At 32.8% G+C, this 15,407-nt stretch overlaps 2 protein-coding genes across 4 annotated transcripts; one reads left to right on the top strand and one right to left on the bottom strand.

The window, feature by feature from the left end:
• Positions 1 to 40: 40 nt before the first annotated feature.
• On the top strand, positions 41 to 2,848 carry LOC132929342 (integrator complex subunit 14). The gene is made up of 8 exons (XM_060994637.1): positions 41 to 225; positions 330 to 531; positions 1,018 to 1,188; positions 1,260 to 1,565; positions 1,628 to 1,843; positions 1,917 to 2,100; positions 2,165 to 2,319; positions 2,381 to 2,848. The coding sequence occupies exons 2-8, from the start codon at positions 370 to 372 to the stop codon at positions 2,594 to 2,596; spliced, it is 1,410 nt and encodes a 469-aa protein (XP_060850620.1). The 5' UTR covers positions 41 to 225; positions 330 to 369; the 3' UTR covers positions 2,597 to 2,848.
• On the bottom strand, positions 2,334 to 9,112 carry LOC132929341 (ubiquitin carboxyl-terminal hydrolase 2). Of its 3 annotated transcripts, none has more exons than XM_060994636.1 (3): positions 7,375 to 9,112; positions 6,311 to 6,843; positions 2,334 to 2,573 (listed from the first exon to the last, which is right to left on the bottom strand). In XM_060994636.1, the coding sequence occupies exons 1-2, from the start codon at positions 8,521 to 8,523 to the stop codon at positions 6,328 to 6,330; spliced, it is 1,665 nt and encodes a 554-aa protein (XP_060850619.1). In that variant the 5' UTR covers positions 8,524 to 9,112; the 3' UTR covers positions 2,334 to 2,573; positions 6,311 to 6,327. The 3 variants fall into 3 exon arrangements, with proteins under 3 accessions (XP_060850619.1, XP_060850618.1, XP_060850617.1); XM_060994635.1 differs by lacking the exon at positions 2,334 to 2,573 and having other exon boundaries at positions 6,067 to 6,843; positions 7,375 to 8,767; positions 8,838 to 9,111; XM_060994634.1 differs by lacking the exon at positions 2,334 to 2,573 and having other exon boundaries at positions 6,067 to 6,843; positions 7,375 to 9,111.
• Positions 9,113 to 15,407: the final 6,295 nt, after the last annotated feature.

The raw sequence follows: 15,407 nt of genomic DNA, 5'->3' as shown, positions 1-15,407 counted from the left end.
AGGTCAAAACCAAAAATGCGATAACATGTTATTTGCTTTTATTATGCGTGTGATAAGAATCGTAAATCAGTTCTGTTGAATAGAAAATAGATAAATAATAAATAATATTTGAATAACTATTAACTATTGCCTTTAACTTTTTTGGCTAGTACAAAATAAGTAGACGGTACTTGATAGTTTGGACAGTTTGGTTTTGGTACTGTATGATATTATAACAGTCATTTTGTAAGTAAATTAGTAAGACGTAAAAAAAAATATTCGTTTTGCATTGTTGCTGTCAAATGCAATTATGAGTTTTATGTGACCCTCAAAATAATGATTGGGTTTAGTATGCTTTTGTAGATATTGTGACTACGACCGACCTAGACGATGGCCACCGTCATAGCCATCGATCTGTCTGTATCCATGCTCAGGGATATTAAAATCAAAGATACCAAAGAGTCCTTTACGTTACTACAGTTGGCCACACACGGTGTCAATGTTTTACTGGACTATTTAGCCATACACTCCAAACTAGAGTTTGTTGCTGTTGTAAGTATATATTGACTTTGTGAAATGAACCATAATATTTATTAATATTTATCTGAAGTATTACTTAAGGCAGTTTAATTGGATGTATTATTATAATCTTTATTACTAATAGTATAATTAAATTAAATTATGAACATATAATATTATATTGATATTTAATATTTTTAGTTACTTACTATAATATATCTTGTTCATATCTTAGAGAACTATTTATTTTTGACTAGTTTATTCATTACTATCAACATAACTTTATTAAACATTCATACCATAATTGTATAATTGTATTGTTTTATCTTTACTTGTGAACCACACAAACTTGAATTATTTTTATTTAATTATCCTTAGTCTGAATAATACTTTATTTTTGATAAATTTACGTTTTTATTTCAACTTAGTAAAATAATTTTCTTAATATATAAATTAAAATTTAATCAATAAAACAATAAATAATATCTATTATATTATTTTTTATTTAATATGTTACAGGTTACATTTTCTTCCACTTGTGATGTTTTGTGTTCATTTACTCGTGATTATGACTTAATTAAAGCAAAAATCACTCAGTTAGAGTTTAGGACCAACACATGTTATCCACCTGTAATACAGACTATTAATTATTTAGTCCATAGTGAATGGTCTAACTCTGTAACCTGTCAAGTAAGACATTAATTAAAATTAAAAATTTATTAAAGTTCATTAATTCTAGTATTTAAAATATTATATTTTAGGTTATTATGATTACTGATGGTAACTGTTATGAAGGTCTCCGGAAACCAGATATGACTCCATTTCTATTTCCTGGAAAATTAATAGTTGTTCCCCTGGATCAAGTTTCATCACTTTACAAAAATAATTATGACTCTAACAAACTTCCAAATGGTCTTGGTTACATAACTTCACCTGAATTACCTTTAACTCCATTGTCTGTTGCTAAAGTTTTTGAAAAAATTGCTAAAGAAACATATGTACCTTACAGTGCCGTATTACGATGTGGGAATTTAAAGTCAGATGTTCATTTGATTCCCCCTCCTATGGTAATATAACATTTTTTTTTTCATTTACCATTTAATTAAAAAAATGTATTTGAATATCTTAGTCTTACACAAAAGCTGCGGATTTTGAAATAATGACTTGTTGCATTTCAAGTGAACTAAATATAATTGGATTTCTAGAGTCCTCAAAAGTAGAATGTCCAGCAACTTTATCCCGTCATCTTGTTTTACCTCAACGAATTTTAGATGAATCCACAGAGACTAATGAAGCATCTGCAAAAACTCCCTCATTCTGTGTGTTATTACATGGAGCTTTAAAAGTAAATACATTTGTATTAATGTATATATTATTTTATCTTAATCAATTTAAATAATGAATACAAACATTTATAGGTAGAAAATATGACAGCTGTTTGTCAATTAAGTTCTAATTGGTATGGATTATTAGTTAGTTGGGCAGACAATAAAAAAAAATCAAATTTAATGTTAATTATTCTTGAACCTGGTACAAATGCTATTCCTTGGTTAGGCGATATACGAAATCTTACATTATCACCTACAGAATTATGTAAATCAGGTATTATTACATTTCATGTAATTGTTACATATTATTATAGTTCATATTTTATTTAATATCGCAGATGTTGATGAAACACAACCAATTAAAACTCCTGATAAACGTAGTTACAACCAATCTCAATTGGTGTGGATTAAAGAAGCTGGTCTTCAAGCAGATATTCAGAAAATTTTAAGACAAGCAAGGAAAATGCCAGATAAAATTCCAAGTTTTTATAAGGTAAATAAAAAAAGTAAAAATTAAAATATATTTTATTTGTTTTCAATAAATTTTTGTTTAGGAATTAAATCGAATTCGAAAAGCTGCAATCGCTTACAGCTTCAATGACTTATTAACCAGTATTGCTGACTTGTTGGATATAGAATGCAGCAATTTACCCAACGGTACTCATCCAGAATGTGCATTACAATTATCCCATGCTGCTATGGAATTGCGAAAACCTCTTGCTATGGATCCCAAACTCACAATTGCTCCTATGATAACAAAATATGCTTAACATGACCTTATGTAAAATTCATTAAATAACACAATATTTTATGTTATTCATTAATTATAAATTATAATTATTAATATATGAATATTGTATTTGCTTAATATTAAATTAGTTTATAAAGTTTTGTATTTTATAGCAAAATTTCAAATATATTTTTTTTTACTTTCTAAAAGTATTTTGATTTATATTTATTAAAGTAACATGACCACTTGTTTATTTTCATAAAAAAATAAAATAACTTTACACTAATGACAATTTCTTGTTATATTTTTATAATTTTTTATGGATCCTATTTAAAACTATGCAAATACATATAATCACATATACATATGAGATATGTTTGATACAATTAGAGAACAATACAAATTTATAAACAATAATTTGATACCAAAATATTATGTTTTTTGATAAATTTACAGATAAGTCATATGTGGTATTGCTGTTAATGTATTAAATTTACTTCTATAGTATTATATTATTATTGTTAACTGAGTATAATAATATCATTTATTTACATTTAATAATTTATATGCTCATTTATAATTCAGGTTTCAGCCACAATATTGATTAAAAATATAATTTATTTGTTCCATAAGTAAATAAATAAAATATAATAATCAACAATCAACAATAAATAAACTGTTTTAATAAGTTACTAAGGAACAAGAAAAATAACAAATGTTTATAAATCATATGTACACAATTATAGACACTAATATGATAAAAGTATTAAGTCTCCATTAATAATTTTAACTTTTTACATAATATATTGTAGAAAAAACTTTTAATTAGTGCAAAACAAAGTTAACTTTTGATAAAATTGTATAAATTAAACTGTCAATATAATATAAGTATATACTATATATTTTATTCATATAAGCTAAAGTAACCCTACATAAAGTTTAACAAATATTTCTTATAAGTTGCCAATAATATTAATCATTTTATTCAAGCAGAACAAAATTAAATTTGTTGTTAATTTAAAATTAATTACACAAGAAAAAATATAAATAAATAATTACCTATGGGTAAAAATAAAAATAATATTGTTTTTAAAAGTAGTTACATTTAACTTTTAGCCTATCCCATTTTATAGGCTTTATTAATATTGTACCTTAATGTGTTTTTTGAAATGGTGTAAGTGAAAAAGATGAAAAATAAATATTTGTTGAAAGTTGAAACACTTGAACATTTTATAAAATAGTATAAGATGCCAGGTTAAAGTAGGAGATACAGTAAAATATTTCTAAATAATCAATTTTAAATACTCGTAAATGACAATTATGTCTTTTGAAGCTATTAAAATAATATCAGCATGATATAATTTTTATTATAGTCAAGTGTCCCTAGAAAACAAATCTTAAGACAAAAAGTAAACAATGGTTTGATGATCAATTCATGAGGATTTAAAAATGTCTGATTCACAATTTTATTTCCTTACAATTCGTCATTAGGAAATTCAATTTTTATTATTGTTATTATTTGATATACCTATTATATCAGAGATGGGCAACTGGCAGCCTGTGGGGCACATCAGCACACATACATCTACATTGTCTTATTACTTTATACAATTTTAATGTTTATCTGTATTTAGAACAATGTATTCAATATTAATACGTGTAAATAATAAATAAATACAAAAAGTAAATTTGACCTTTTTTTTTGCTTTCTATACTCTCTGGTCCGTTAGATTTTAAAGTTCTAAAAATTGACCCTCTATAGAGGTTCTATATTAACTTTGAGTTGCTCATCCCTACATTATATCATAGGTACCTCTTAATCAATCACTGGTAACAAATTAAGGTTTTTTAGTCAATCGTATTACCGATTTTAACTATAATAGTATATTATATTACTTATAAAATTGAATTGGTATGTAACTAACTGAGCTCGTGTATGCATGAATCGAATCGAACGAGTAATTATTATGACTCTCTCAAGTCTCAATACCATAACATATTATTGGTATAAGGTATAACTAAGAGAGCTGACTCCGCACACACAAAAAAAATAAATATATTTACAGTTTTAAAGAATTGATGAGACATTTTTTTATACACCTTACTATTCCATCGCTTGTAGCTTGTATTAATTTTTTTAGGGACTATTTCCTCTTTCCCCATGCCAGAAATCCCCCTACAGAAATTCGATCCTATAATTGCACCAATGAGCACTACATTCGACCGAACTTAGTAGTTTGTACAACATAAATGTCACAATTTTATCTTTACCGTACCCTGATTATATAATGCCTACATTAATTATTATGCAGTATGTAATATGTATCTATATAAGTACATTTTTATGTATTATAAATTATAATGTACTAAATATAAATATATTCAGTGGCGTACAAATAGGGGAGGAATTTCGGGGTAAATCCCCCTCCCCCGAGGACATTAACAATTCAGTATTAAAATGATTAGAATGAAAAGTACTTGTAACAGTTCACAGTTGTAACACGTGTTTAAAATTTAACATTTGTCAACTATGATAGAATAACAAAATATACATTAATTTTTCGGTCGATGAGGTATAAAAATAAATACATGTTGTTGATATAAAAATTATTTTTGTGTAGATATTAAATATTATTTATCATTAGATATTAGTAAATTATCTTTGAGTTGTGCCCTTTATGGACTAGATGTTTCTATTTTTGTAGCTGAGTGCAGCATACTGGAATCGGAATATTATTATAATTCTTAATTGAATTCCTTATTTATTGTTTATTTATATAAACGTAAATATATACGAACGCCGAGTGTCATGATATTTTATCGTACAACAATAATAATCCAAAAGGTAAAGACATTTTATAATTTGTGTATAGCTTACTTTTTTTTAAACAGGGAAGATTTAAAGGCTTAGGTTATAGATACTATCCATATTAGCTGCAGACAAAGATTTTATGGAAATATCAAACAAAGTGTGAAATATGTTTGAATTTTTTTTTGTAATAGAATAATATAAAATATTCAATTCCTATATATTTTTGTTTAATTATTTTGTATGAGTTGATTTCAATTTTCTAATTAAAGTACTATTAAAAATATTATGTATGAACTCTGAATATTTTAACATGGTCTTTGATAGAACTTATTGCGTTGGATGAAGGACTCCGATATAATGAGTATATAATTTAATCCACCCCCCTCCATATCAAAAGAAAATTGAATGTACACCATCGAATATATTATTATAGAATACATTATAAATATAATATATCACGTTAGACTTAACATTATATATTGACTTGATCATAAAACACGTGTTGTACACAGTAGGTACACCTATATTACCTATAACCTATATGCGGCTATTGGCTATATTTAAATATATATATAGGTATCCATTATAATAAAACCTTGGTAAACCTTTCCCCTCTCGTGTCCACCTCCCATCGTATTCCCCGATATTTTTCACTAGTCGTACACTTCAACACTGCTGCTACCAATTACGCGTATAGGTAAATAATAAATTCATATTATTGTACTCTAACGTACATGCAAGTATGGTGTATAGCAAAGTTTCGTACAAAATTGAAAGGTCGTTCGCGAAAACAGTTAGGTAGGTATATAATAAAATGATAAAGGTAAGTACTTATTGATATACATAATAAGTATATGCATGGTGTCATGTCATCAAGCCTCGATCCATGGACGGATATCAAGAAAAAAAAAAAAAATTAAATAAAAAGAACAATTTATAAACCTGATTTCATCGGCTAATTAATAATTCGCGGCCTCGTAAAACAGTATATACGCCTCGTTGCTTATGAGTTTCGCGGACGACGTAATCCGGGAGACGGAACTGTCGTTGAAGAAGTTCCAGTCACCGGTGACCGGGTGCTTGCACATGGCGGTGTAGTGTCCGGCGATCGGCGTGCCCGTGTGGTTGGACACCGCGTACAGGTTGTACTTGCAGCCTTGCGGCTGTATGCTCCGGGCCGTGCCGGACACGTACGGGCTCATGTCCAGTGACACGGACGGGAACGCCACCAGCGACGTGATCTTCTTGTACGATTGCGTTCCCTGGAAACGCTTGAGGTGCAGCACCAGGTACCTGGGCAACCGCTGGAACCGGTACGACTTGAACATCTTTCTGTCCACCTTGCACACGCTGCACCGGGGCCGTTCGCGGAAGTCCAACACCTCTTCCTGCGTGAAGTTGTGCAGCAGGTCGTTGATGGACACTATGTTAGCCGAGCCGCTGGACGGCAGTGGCAACGACACGTCCCAAAACACCTGTATACGGTTAACATACAACAACGGCTTTTATAATACATAAGCTATGTAACAGCTCTGGTTTCTCCAGTTTTTTATGTAGGTAATATAGGTAATATAGGTATATAGCCTTGTAGTTAACGCATTCCTTTACGGCAGGGCGGGTTAGAAATGCTTTTTAGGGAGTGGGCATGGAGGAAGTTGGGGCTTCTCAGTTACGCCTGCAACGCAGCACAGTATAATATCGGGAGAGAAAAAAATATTTTTAAAAAAAAGGCCATATTATATACGTTCATATAGCGTTACGCAACTTGGCGCCGGCGGCCTGGGACCGTTGCCAGAGGAATGTGTGCGCGCGTATAGCGTATTTTTAATCTCGCGCGCTCGGATTGGGGTCAATTTTTTTTAAATTTACAATTTAATCATCACATCGTAGCCGCGCCACAGTCGTACGTATAATGCTGATACAATATATATACATATTACATATGCGTAATATTATAATATTATAATGCGCATCGGCTAACAACCTTGGTATACTCGTACACGTACCTCGAATGTGATACTCTTGTGGCCACACGTAGAACACTCGAGCGTGGACTTGAGCTGTCCGGCGAACAGGTCGACCACGGTACTGTTGTCCGTGGCTAGGTACCTCTGCCAGAACTCGATGGCCAGCGCGTTGTCCTTGAGCGTTTCGTCCACGTCCGGCATGGCGCGGGGCTTGACCTTCACCCTGTTGACGTCCATGTGCAGTCGGTCGAGCAACAGCCGCAGGAACTCCTGGGCGTCCTGCTGCTCGTAGCCGGCAAACCGCGGGGACAACCGCTGGAACGCCGATTTAAACGCGGTGGTGTCCACCGGATGGCTGTCGGCGGCGGTCCAGATCCGGGACAGGAGGTCTCGGTACACCCGGATCAGCTTGCCGTCGGCCCCGTCCACGTCGTCCAGTACGCTGTCCGTCAGCCTCTTGGTGTTGCTTAGGCACTGTAGCACCGAGTTCATGTAACACGTGTTCCCTATGTTCCGGATGCCGACCACCCCCTTTTTCGAATCGGCCACCGACCTGTACGCCGATGACGACGACGACGACTCCGGATGCACCGCTCCGTTGTCAGTGATGCCGCCGTAGTTTGTCCTGTTCATGTTGACATATTTGGATTGCTGTAACGGTTCGTTGGGCGGAGGGGAGTCTTGCTGGTACTGCTGTTTGTTGTACTTTTCGAAGTACGACAAGTTGCCGGACTTGTAATTGTACGATTTGTTCAGCAACGACGACGGCGATCTGCTGTTGTAGAACGCGTCCAAACGTTTTTTCGTTGCGTCATACCGTTTATTGTCGTTGCCTAGCTGCAGCAGTGTGGTCTTTCCGCCGATTTCCCCTCGGGCAGAACCTAATGACGACGCCGGCGACAGGCTCTTGCTCAAGCTCAGCGATCGGATATTACCGTTGATGTCCGTCAACCTGGAGGACGCGGTCGACCGGACCGGCGTCACCTGTCTCGGCGCGCTGCTGTAAGCCCTGGACCGCCGGTCGGCGCTCAGCTCGGACGACAACGCGTACGACGACGACGAAGACGACGAAGACGACGACGTGCCGACGTGGTGGTGATGTAGGTGATGGAGGTGATGGTGATGGTACGACTTGGCGGTCGCGGTCCTGCCGGTGCCGTACTTGTCGGCCGACGATGACGCGTACATGACGTTATTAACGACGAACACGACGAACACTCGCCTGCTGCACCGTCGTCCCGACTACCGGGCCGCATAACATGTCCGTTTCCCGCCGCCGCCGTCGTCTCCTGTTGCACCGCCGCCAATCGTCCGTCCGGCGCGCCGATGTCCGTCCGTCGGCGTACGCACGCAGCGGGTCTTGTCCCGTATTCGGTTAGTTTTGTCCGGCGGTGTCGTCGGGGATCGAGAGTAGGACGTCTCTCTCCGTCGCCTAAAGATATTATTATTATTATTATTACTATTACTATTATTATTATTATTATTATTATTATGCACACAACTCGTAGTCGCACTGCAAGCGGCGGCCGCGCCGTCGACGGCGAAAACGGTAGCACGGCGGTGGCGGCGGCGGCGGCGGCGGTGGTGGCAAATGATCGATGTGCGTGCGCGGTACCGAAACGCCTCGTCGTCGGCGCGATTGTATATTTTTAGCGCGGCGGCGTGACGCGCGCCGCCGCGAGCGCGTTCGACCCCCGCAGCAGCGGCGTCAAGCGCCACTATCGATGTGTGCGGGCCGCGCAACCATCGATGATGCGGACCGCGCCGTATAGTGCGCGACCATCGATAGCCACCGTCGCGGTCGTCCCGATGTCACCGCACGGCGCGCGCGCGCCTATTGATTAACCTAGTTCGTCTCGGTTTTATTTTAGCGTTTATACACACACACATATATATATATACATCATATCATTATTATACGTATACGTGTATTAAAATGCGTATAAATCGTATACACCGTGTGTGCGTGCGTGACGGTTATCGTCAATGCCACAACGTATTATTATTATACGTTACGTATACCAATATATATATGTATATATATATGCGACTGTTATGTATACATCATACGTGTGTGTGTGTGTGTGTGTGTGTGTGTGTGTGTGTGTGGGTACTGCACACACCCACAACCGTCGTCGGTCGCGTTTAGCCTTGACAGGGTCTTATACAATGGATGCATCACGCGCGTATAGTGCGCGACTATATCATAATACGGTCTGCTCGAAATTTATATATTTATTTTTTATATCCTCCGCCCGCGCCTAACCGATGACACAACCGCTTGCATATATATAGGTACACCTATATATATATATATAGTATGGTGTACACATGTCATGATGTCGACCTTCTTCTGCTCACACGCGCATATATATATATATGTATGTATAAAGGTACCCGATATCACTTGAGTGATGCGTGTAACGGTGACCGCGGAGGGCGGAAACCCTGGTAGGTATATATATATATATATATATAACGTGTACACGCGGGATCGGCCTTTCAGTGATATTTCCAAAGTACTCCCGAAAAAATATACCTTACGTGCCGTTCGAACCTCCTCAAAAATTCGACGTAATCGTTTTTTGACGTATTTTATAGTATTATATAATACATTATATATTATAATAATATTGTATTTTATACTGTGTCCGCACCCACGGCGTGCATATAACATAATATTATAATATACGGCACGCGCGCGTCGACGCGACACCGCCTCGGCCGTGTACCCGCAGCAGTATTTTTATAACGAACTTGACCGATTTCGTGAGAGATGAACTTTGCACGGTATTGGTTTTGTCGACCTGCAGATAGCCGTGCTTGGTGCGAAAACGACATACCTATACAGACTATATTATACAATATATACATTATTATATATCGGTTGGCGTGAGGTCTCGCGTGCGCGCGCCAAAGAGACACGCCGGCCAAGGCCGCAGTATCTCTCTCTCGCGGGCGCCCGGAATCAATATTTTTCAATAGGTTTTTATTTTACTTTTTTTTCCTCTTCTTTTTCGCGAATCGGGACCACACCTTTTTCGGCGTGGTTTAAAATATTAGGTTTGCCGTAGTGGCACCGCGGCGTGTCATCGTTAAATTATTATTATATGGCGTGGTCGTCGCGCGCCCGCGGAGAGCTAATATAAATATTGTATATACGCTTAAAATAACAAATTTATATATCGACATTCATAAATATTGTGAGCGCGTAATTAAAATATTATACATACCTATTATACCTATTACCTGGTACAATAATTATACTATACTTTTTCGCATTATCGTACACATCGTAATAAGTACACGGACAATTAGGCGGCGAGTATATATAATACATGATGTATATTATATTATAGGTGACACTTTAGTCATTCTCGCTAATGTCGCGTTTTGCTCGACTTTTCAGACGGTAATTCGTGTCGTATTATACGTTATTCTGCATACTTTATATGCATTCAGTGTCTCTCTATGCTTGTATATAAATACGTGTGTATGTATATAAGTATCTCTCGTGAGCATACATTATCTCCGATACCCATCACCGCGCCCTCTCGGCTTATACTAGTCGAATAATTGATTAGTTATCATAACGCGCGTGCTCCACCGTATATTTGCGTATATTAATGGGAGTCGGCGGTGTAGGAAACGAAATTTATACTATCAGATTGTGTATTATAATAGGGTATTTGGGTATAGCTATAGATATAGATATATTGTACAGTAATATTACAACAACAATATTGTGTGTACTGTGTATAGCTATATAGGTGCGCAATATAATAATAACAATAATATTATAATTGAATAAATCTATTAAGTGTATGATAGGATGTGACGCACGAATATATTGTTTCACGTTTTGATATTGCTTGCAATAACGTATTATAATATGATTATAATATTATGATAATGGTTGTGAACAATATGAAAATTTAGTTTCGGTGAAATACGGGGAAAGTGTTAAAAATTAATTGCAAATCGTATAGCGGTAAAGCATTATAAATATATATTTTAATAAACGCATCATATTATTATATGCTCATATTAAAATCTAAAGAACAAAAGAGGCCGGTGGGTGAGCAGCATAGTAATTGGCGGATCACTGTACAAAATAATAAATAATACGAAAGGATCATCATACATTTTTAATATTATCGAATTTAAGAATATTATTAATTTTTCGAATATAATATAATCATAGCACTGATAATACTGATATACCTACTGCAGTGTGATCGCGATTTATTTACTAAATAGGTGACACTTAATATTTTGGGCAAATGACTTTTAGATTGATTAGGTTTTTCTTTTACTACATAAATGGCTTTATATAGTACACTTATTTTTGAAAACTCAAAGTTTTTTTCTATAAACGAACTTTATCCGTGGGACCATTAAAGATATAAAGAAAGAATAATAAAAAAAAAAAAAAATTAAAATTGAGTGATCGCTAGAGTAGTTAAGTTAAAAATTATACAAACCATTAGGTAACCAGTATAAATCATCACACAAAATCGCATGGAAGTTCCGTGAAAAAAATAGCAATAAATGAAACAAAATACGAATAATAGTGAAAAAACATTACATTTTTGTTATAATTCACATTATAAATAATGTAGGTATTTATTTATTTTAATGCTATAGGCTTTTAAGCATATTTGTACGGAATTACTTGTAATTTTGTATGATTTATACCAATCTTATGATTTTTTTTATTCATTCTCGAGTTTTAACCAACAATTTTTAAAAATTTTAAGACAATTGTTATTGAAAATCTATAAGAGGAAGGGGTGTAATTCAAAAAACATGTTTGTTAATGCCCATGCAAAAATAATGTAATGCCATGTTTTATGAGACATGAATATAACTAGTATAAGTACAGTAAAAAAAAACCCCTGGATGAAATTATTAAAGATCATCTAGTCCTAATATTTAGTGTTACTATTTACTATAATTATAAACCATGATATCTACTACTATAATAAATAATAATTATTATATAATATATACTTAGATATCGAAGAGACGTGATTCTGATTTTTATGGATGTTATTATACGTTTTTCGGTGTAACATCATTCACTGAACCCCTAAAATTAAAATATTTTAATTTTCCTAACATTTAATATTAGCATTTAGCAACACCATTTAAAATAATATATGATAATAAATGAGTCATTAAGCGACTGATTAATGAATGCCGGACATATAGTTATATTATATTAATTAAATTTTTCAAGTTATAGGTTTGTCACAAAGTTCAAAAATATTAATGTTTAATAAATTTATTTTGAGCTCGCAAAATGTTTCGAGTAATCAGTAAGTTATTAGTGCAATAGGTGCATTCGTAATCGTAATATAAACATCAAGGTCCATTCATTTAAATGATTCGTTTAAACTTTAAACGATAATAATATAATTAATATCATTACCCGCCATAACTAAACTATCATATGATATATGCATTTTTATTATGCATTACGTATCCTGTACATATTGTATTCTTATAAAAAAATTATAAATAAAAAAGTTGTAAATGATAATATTTCTAGTGTATTAGGAAATTTTAGCAATTTAAAACATGTAAACAATTTTTATTAACATAATGTTCCCATAGATAAACAAATAAAATATCCTTATATATCAGTTAATACGTTTGTCTATTTTATTAAGTGTTTTAACAATTTTTTAATACATACGAATAATATACTATTGTTTTACATTACCTAATACCTATATAATATGCAAAAACGAGAAAGATGGTCAACTGTATAAGTACATTTAGTTGGTAGTTTCGAGTGTTTCGACTATACCTTGTCATTGAGTTTGTCACTGTTGACTGAAATGGATAAATTATAAATGTTAAATTTTAATTCAATAATAAATCGTTATCTGTATAATATGCAATAAATAATTCCGAGTCTATAGACAGCGGTCAATCACTATTTCTAAAGCTATTTTATTATTTATTTTTCTATTGGTAGTATAGTTAGTTAAACGTATTCATTCCACATAAATTATATCTACTTATTTTATTAATTATTATAATACAATATTAGTATTATATAATTTTTTATAATAATAATAATAATATTTATTGTTATTAATATTTAAATGTAGAATATTAAGGATGTATTGAAGATGTTAGGTTAGTTTAAATATTTTGAAAATTGCTTAGAAAATAATAATATACATTATGGCGTCGTGTTTCATACGATCAATACAAATGACAAATCGTTTGATGAGAAACATTATTTTAGATTTAAACATTCAATTTCGTCAACCTCGCACGTAAAATGCTTATGACAAATCAATGTGGTTTTACGATGAATTAATTTTATTCCAGTAATGACAAGAGACAAATTGGTCACTTGCCTTAATTTCTAAGCCTAAGGAATAAAATAAAATATACATTTATGCATTTTTAATTATATTTATTAATTACTCAATGCCTCAATTTGTTTATTTCTTAATCGGCAAATACGGCGGTGTAGGTAGGTAGGTATAAAAAATTACAATTTCAATTAAACTTAAGTTTTGAGTGTCTTTGGCATAATCAAAACTTTAAAAGTATGACAAAAGTTTTTGAAATAGACTATTAATAATATACGGCTGAATTGTTTAGGAAAAAAGTAAAAGTAGTAAGAGTTGAGAAATAATGATATATGATAAATGATAAAAATTCTAAATTAATTTAAGGTTTAGAGCAGAAGTTCCCAAACTTTTTATTGTACGACCCATTTTGGGAATTTTTTAAAATTTGGTGACCCGCAATATCAACGAATGATCTTTTTTTGTTGCTGTTTTGCTTACAACAACAAATTAAAAAAGATGGATTTTATTTAAAAATATAACACAACCCACCAAAAGTATAATCGCGACCCACAGTTTGGTTTAATATGTATCAACCTCTATTTATAAAGATATTTAATAATTTATCCATGTTTAATATTCCATACATGCATGTATAATTTAATTTGTTATAAATAATGCCTTATGTTGAATTATTTTTTGCGAAAAACATCGTGTATTAATCATATTATATTATCAATATAAGGCTAAGGCAGCGGCCAGCGGCAGCTCACCCACGCTGGCTTTGTATGAGAGTAGTTATATTACTTCTTTAGTGTAAATCAATTTTAAGGTGATCAGTGATCACAATGAAAATAAAACTCGTTAACTATTATTGTACTTTACTGACGTAATATACACAAGCAAATAAAGTATATAAACTAGATCAGATTTGTTACAATAAACCACCCTCAAGGTTGATAATTAGTGTGCTTATGTTATTTGTTAGCATTTTATTAAAGACTAGTGACAAATTCAATAAAAAGTTTTAGGTATAGACTGCAATCAGCAATTCATTTAGGTATATATAATTTGAACTTTTACTACATATAACATTTTTATGTTTTTATTCATCCGAAAACAAATCGTAAGGAAATACAACACTTTTAAATATTAGTTATAATAACTATATCAACATGTTGATACATATATTATGCATATACATATTATTATGTCATTACACAGTGTTCACCATAATTTCGTTCAGTGCTTGTGAAGGTATTTTTTACAATATTTTCTAATTTTCTATATTATAATAAGTAATAACATTGATGTCTAGGGTACCTATTTAGTAAGTAGAATAAGTATAATATTACATGATCCTTTCTTGTTCTTGACCCTATTTTCCGCTCTATTTTACATTTGTACTTATAATTGGTAACCAATAACCACGGCAATAAAAGTAAAATTGTTATTGATGGGCATCTGTCCCGAAATTAATTTATTGTTTTCAATTTTACCTACTGATTGTAAAATGGTATAAATTTATAATTATATTAACGACGAAATTCTCGTTATTTTATCAACACTATATTCCCTCCGAACTGCTGATTTAGTGAGTATCTACCTATATAAAATATCAATGTTGATTATGTATAGTATTTATAATCAATGCTTCTATAGTACCTACTACCTATTATTGAAATCTACAGTTCAATTTGAATATACTTTAATCTTATATGGTTGAAATTATGTTATATTTTCTATGTGTGTCGTGTA

This window comes from Rhopalosiphum padi, chromosome 4, assembly GCF_020882245.1.
Source record: "Rhopalosiphum padi isolate XX-2018 chromosome 4, ASM2088224v1, whole genome shotgun sequence".
In the NCBI taxonomy this organism is placed as follows: Eukaryota; Metazoa; Arthropoda; class Insecta; order Hemiptera; family Aphididae; genus Rhopalosiphum; species Rhopalosiphum padi.
Note: the sequence above shows the minus strand (reverse complement) of the source record. Positions and strands in the feature narration are given on the sequence as shown.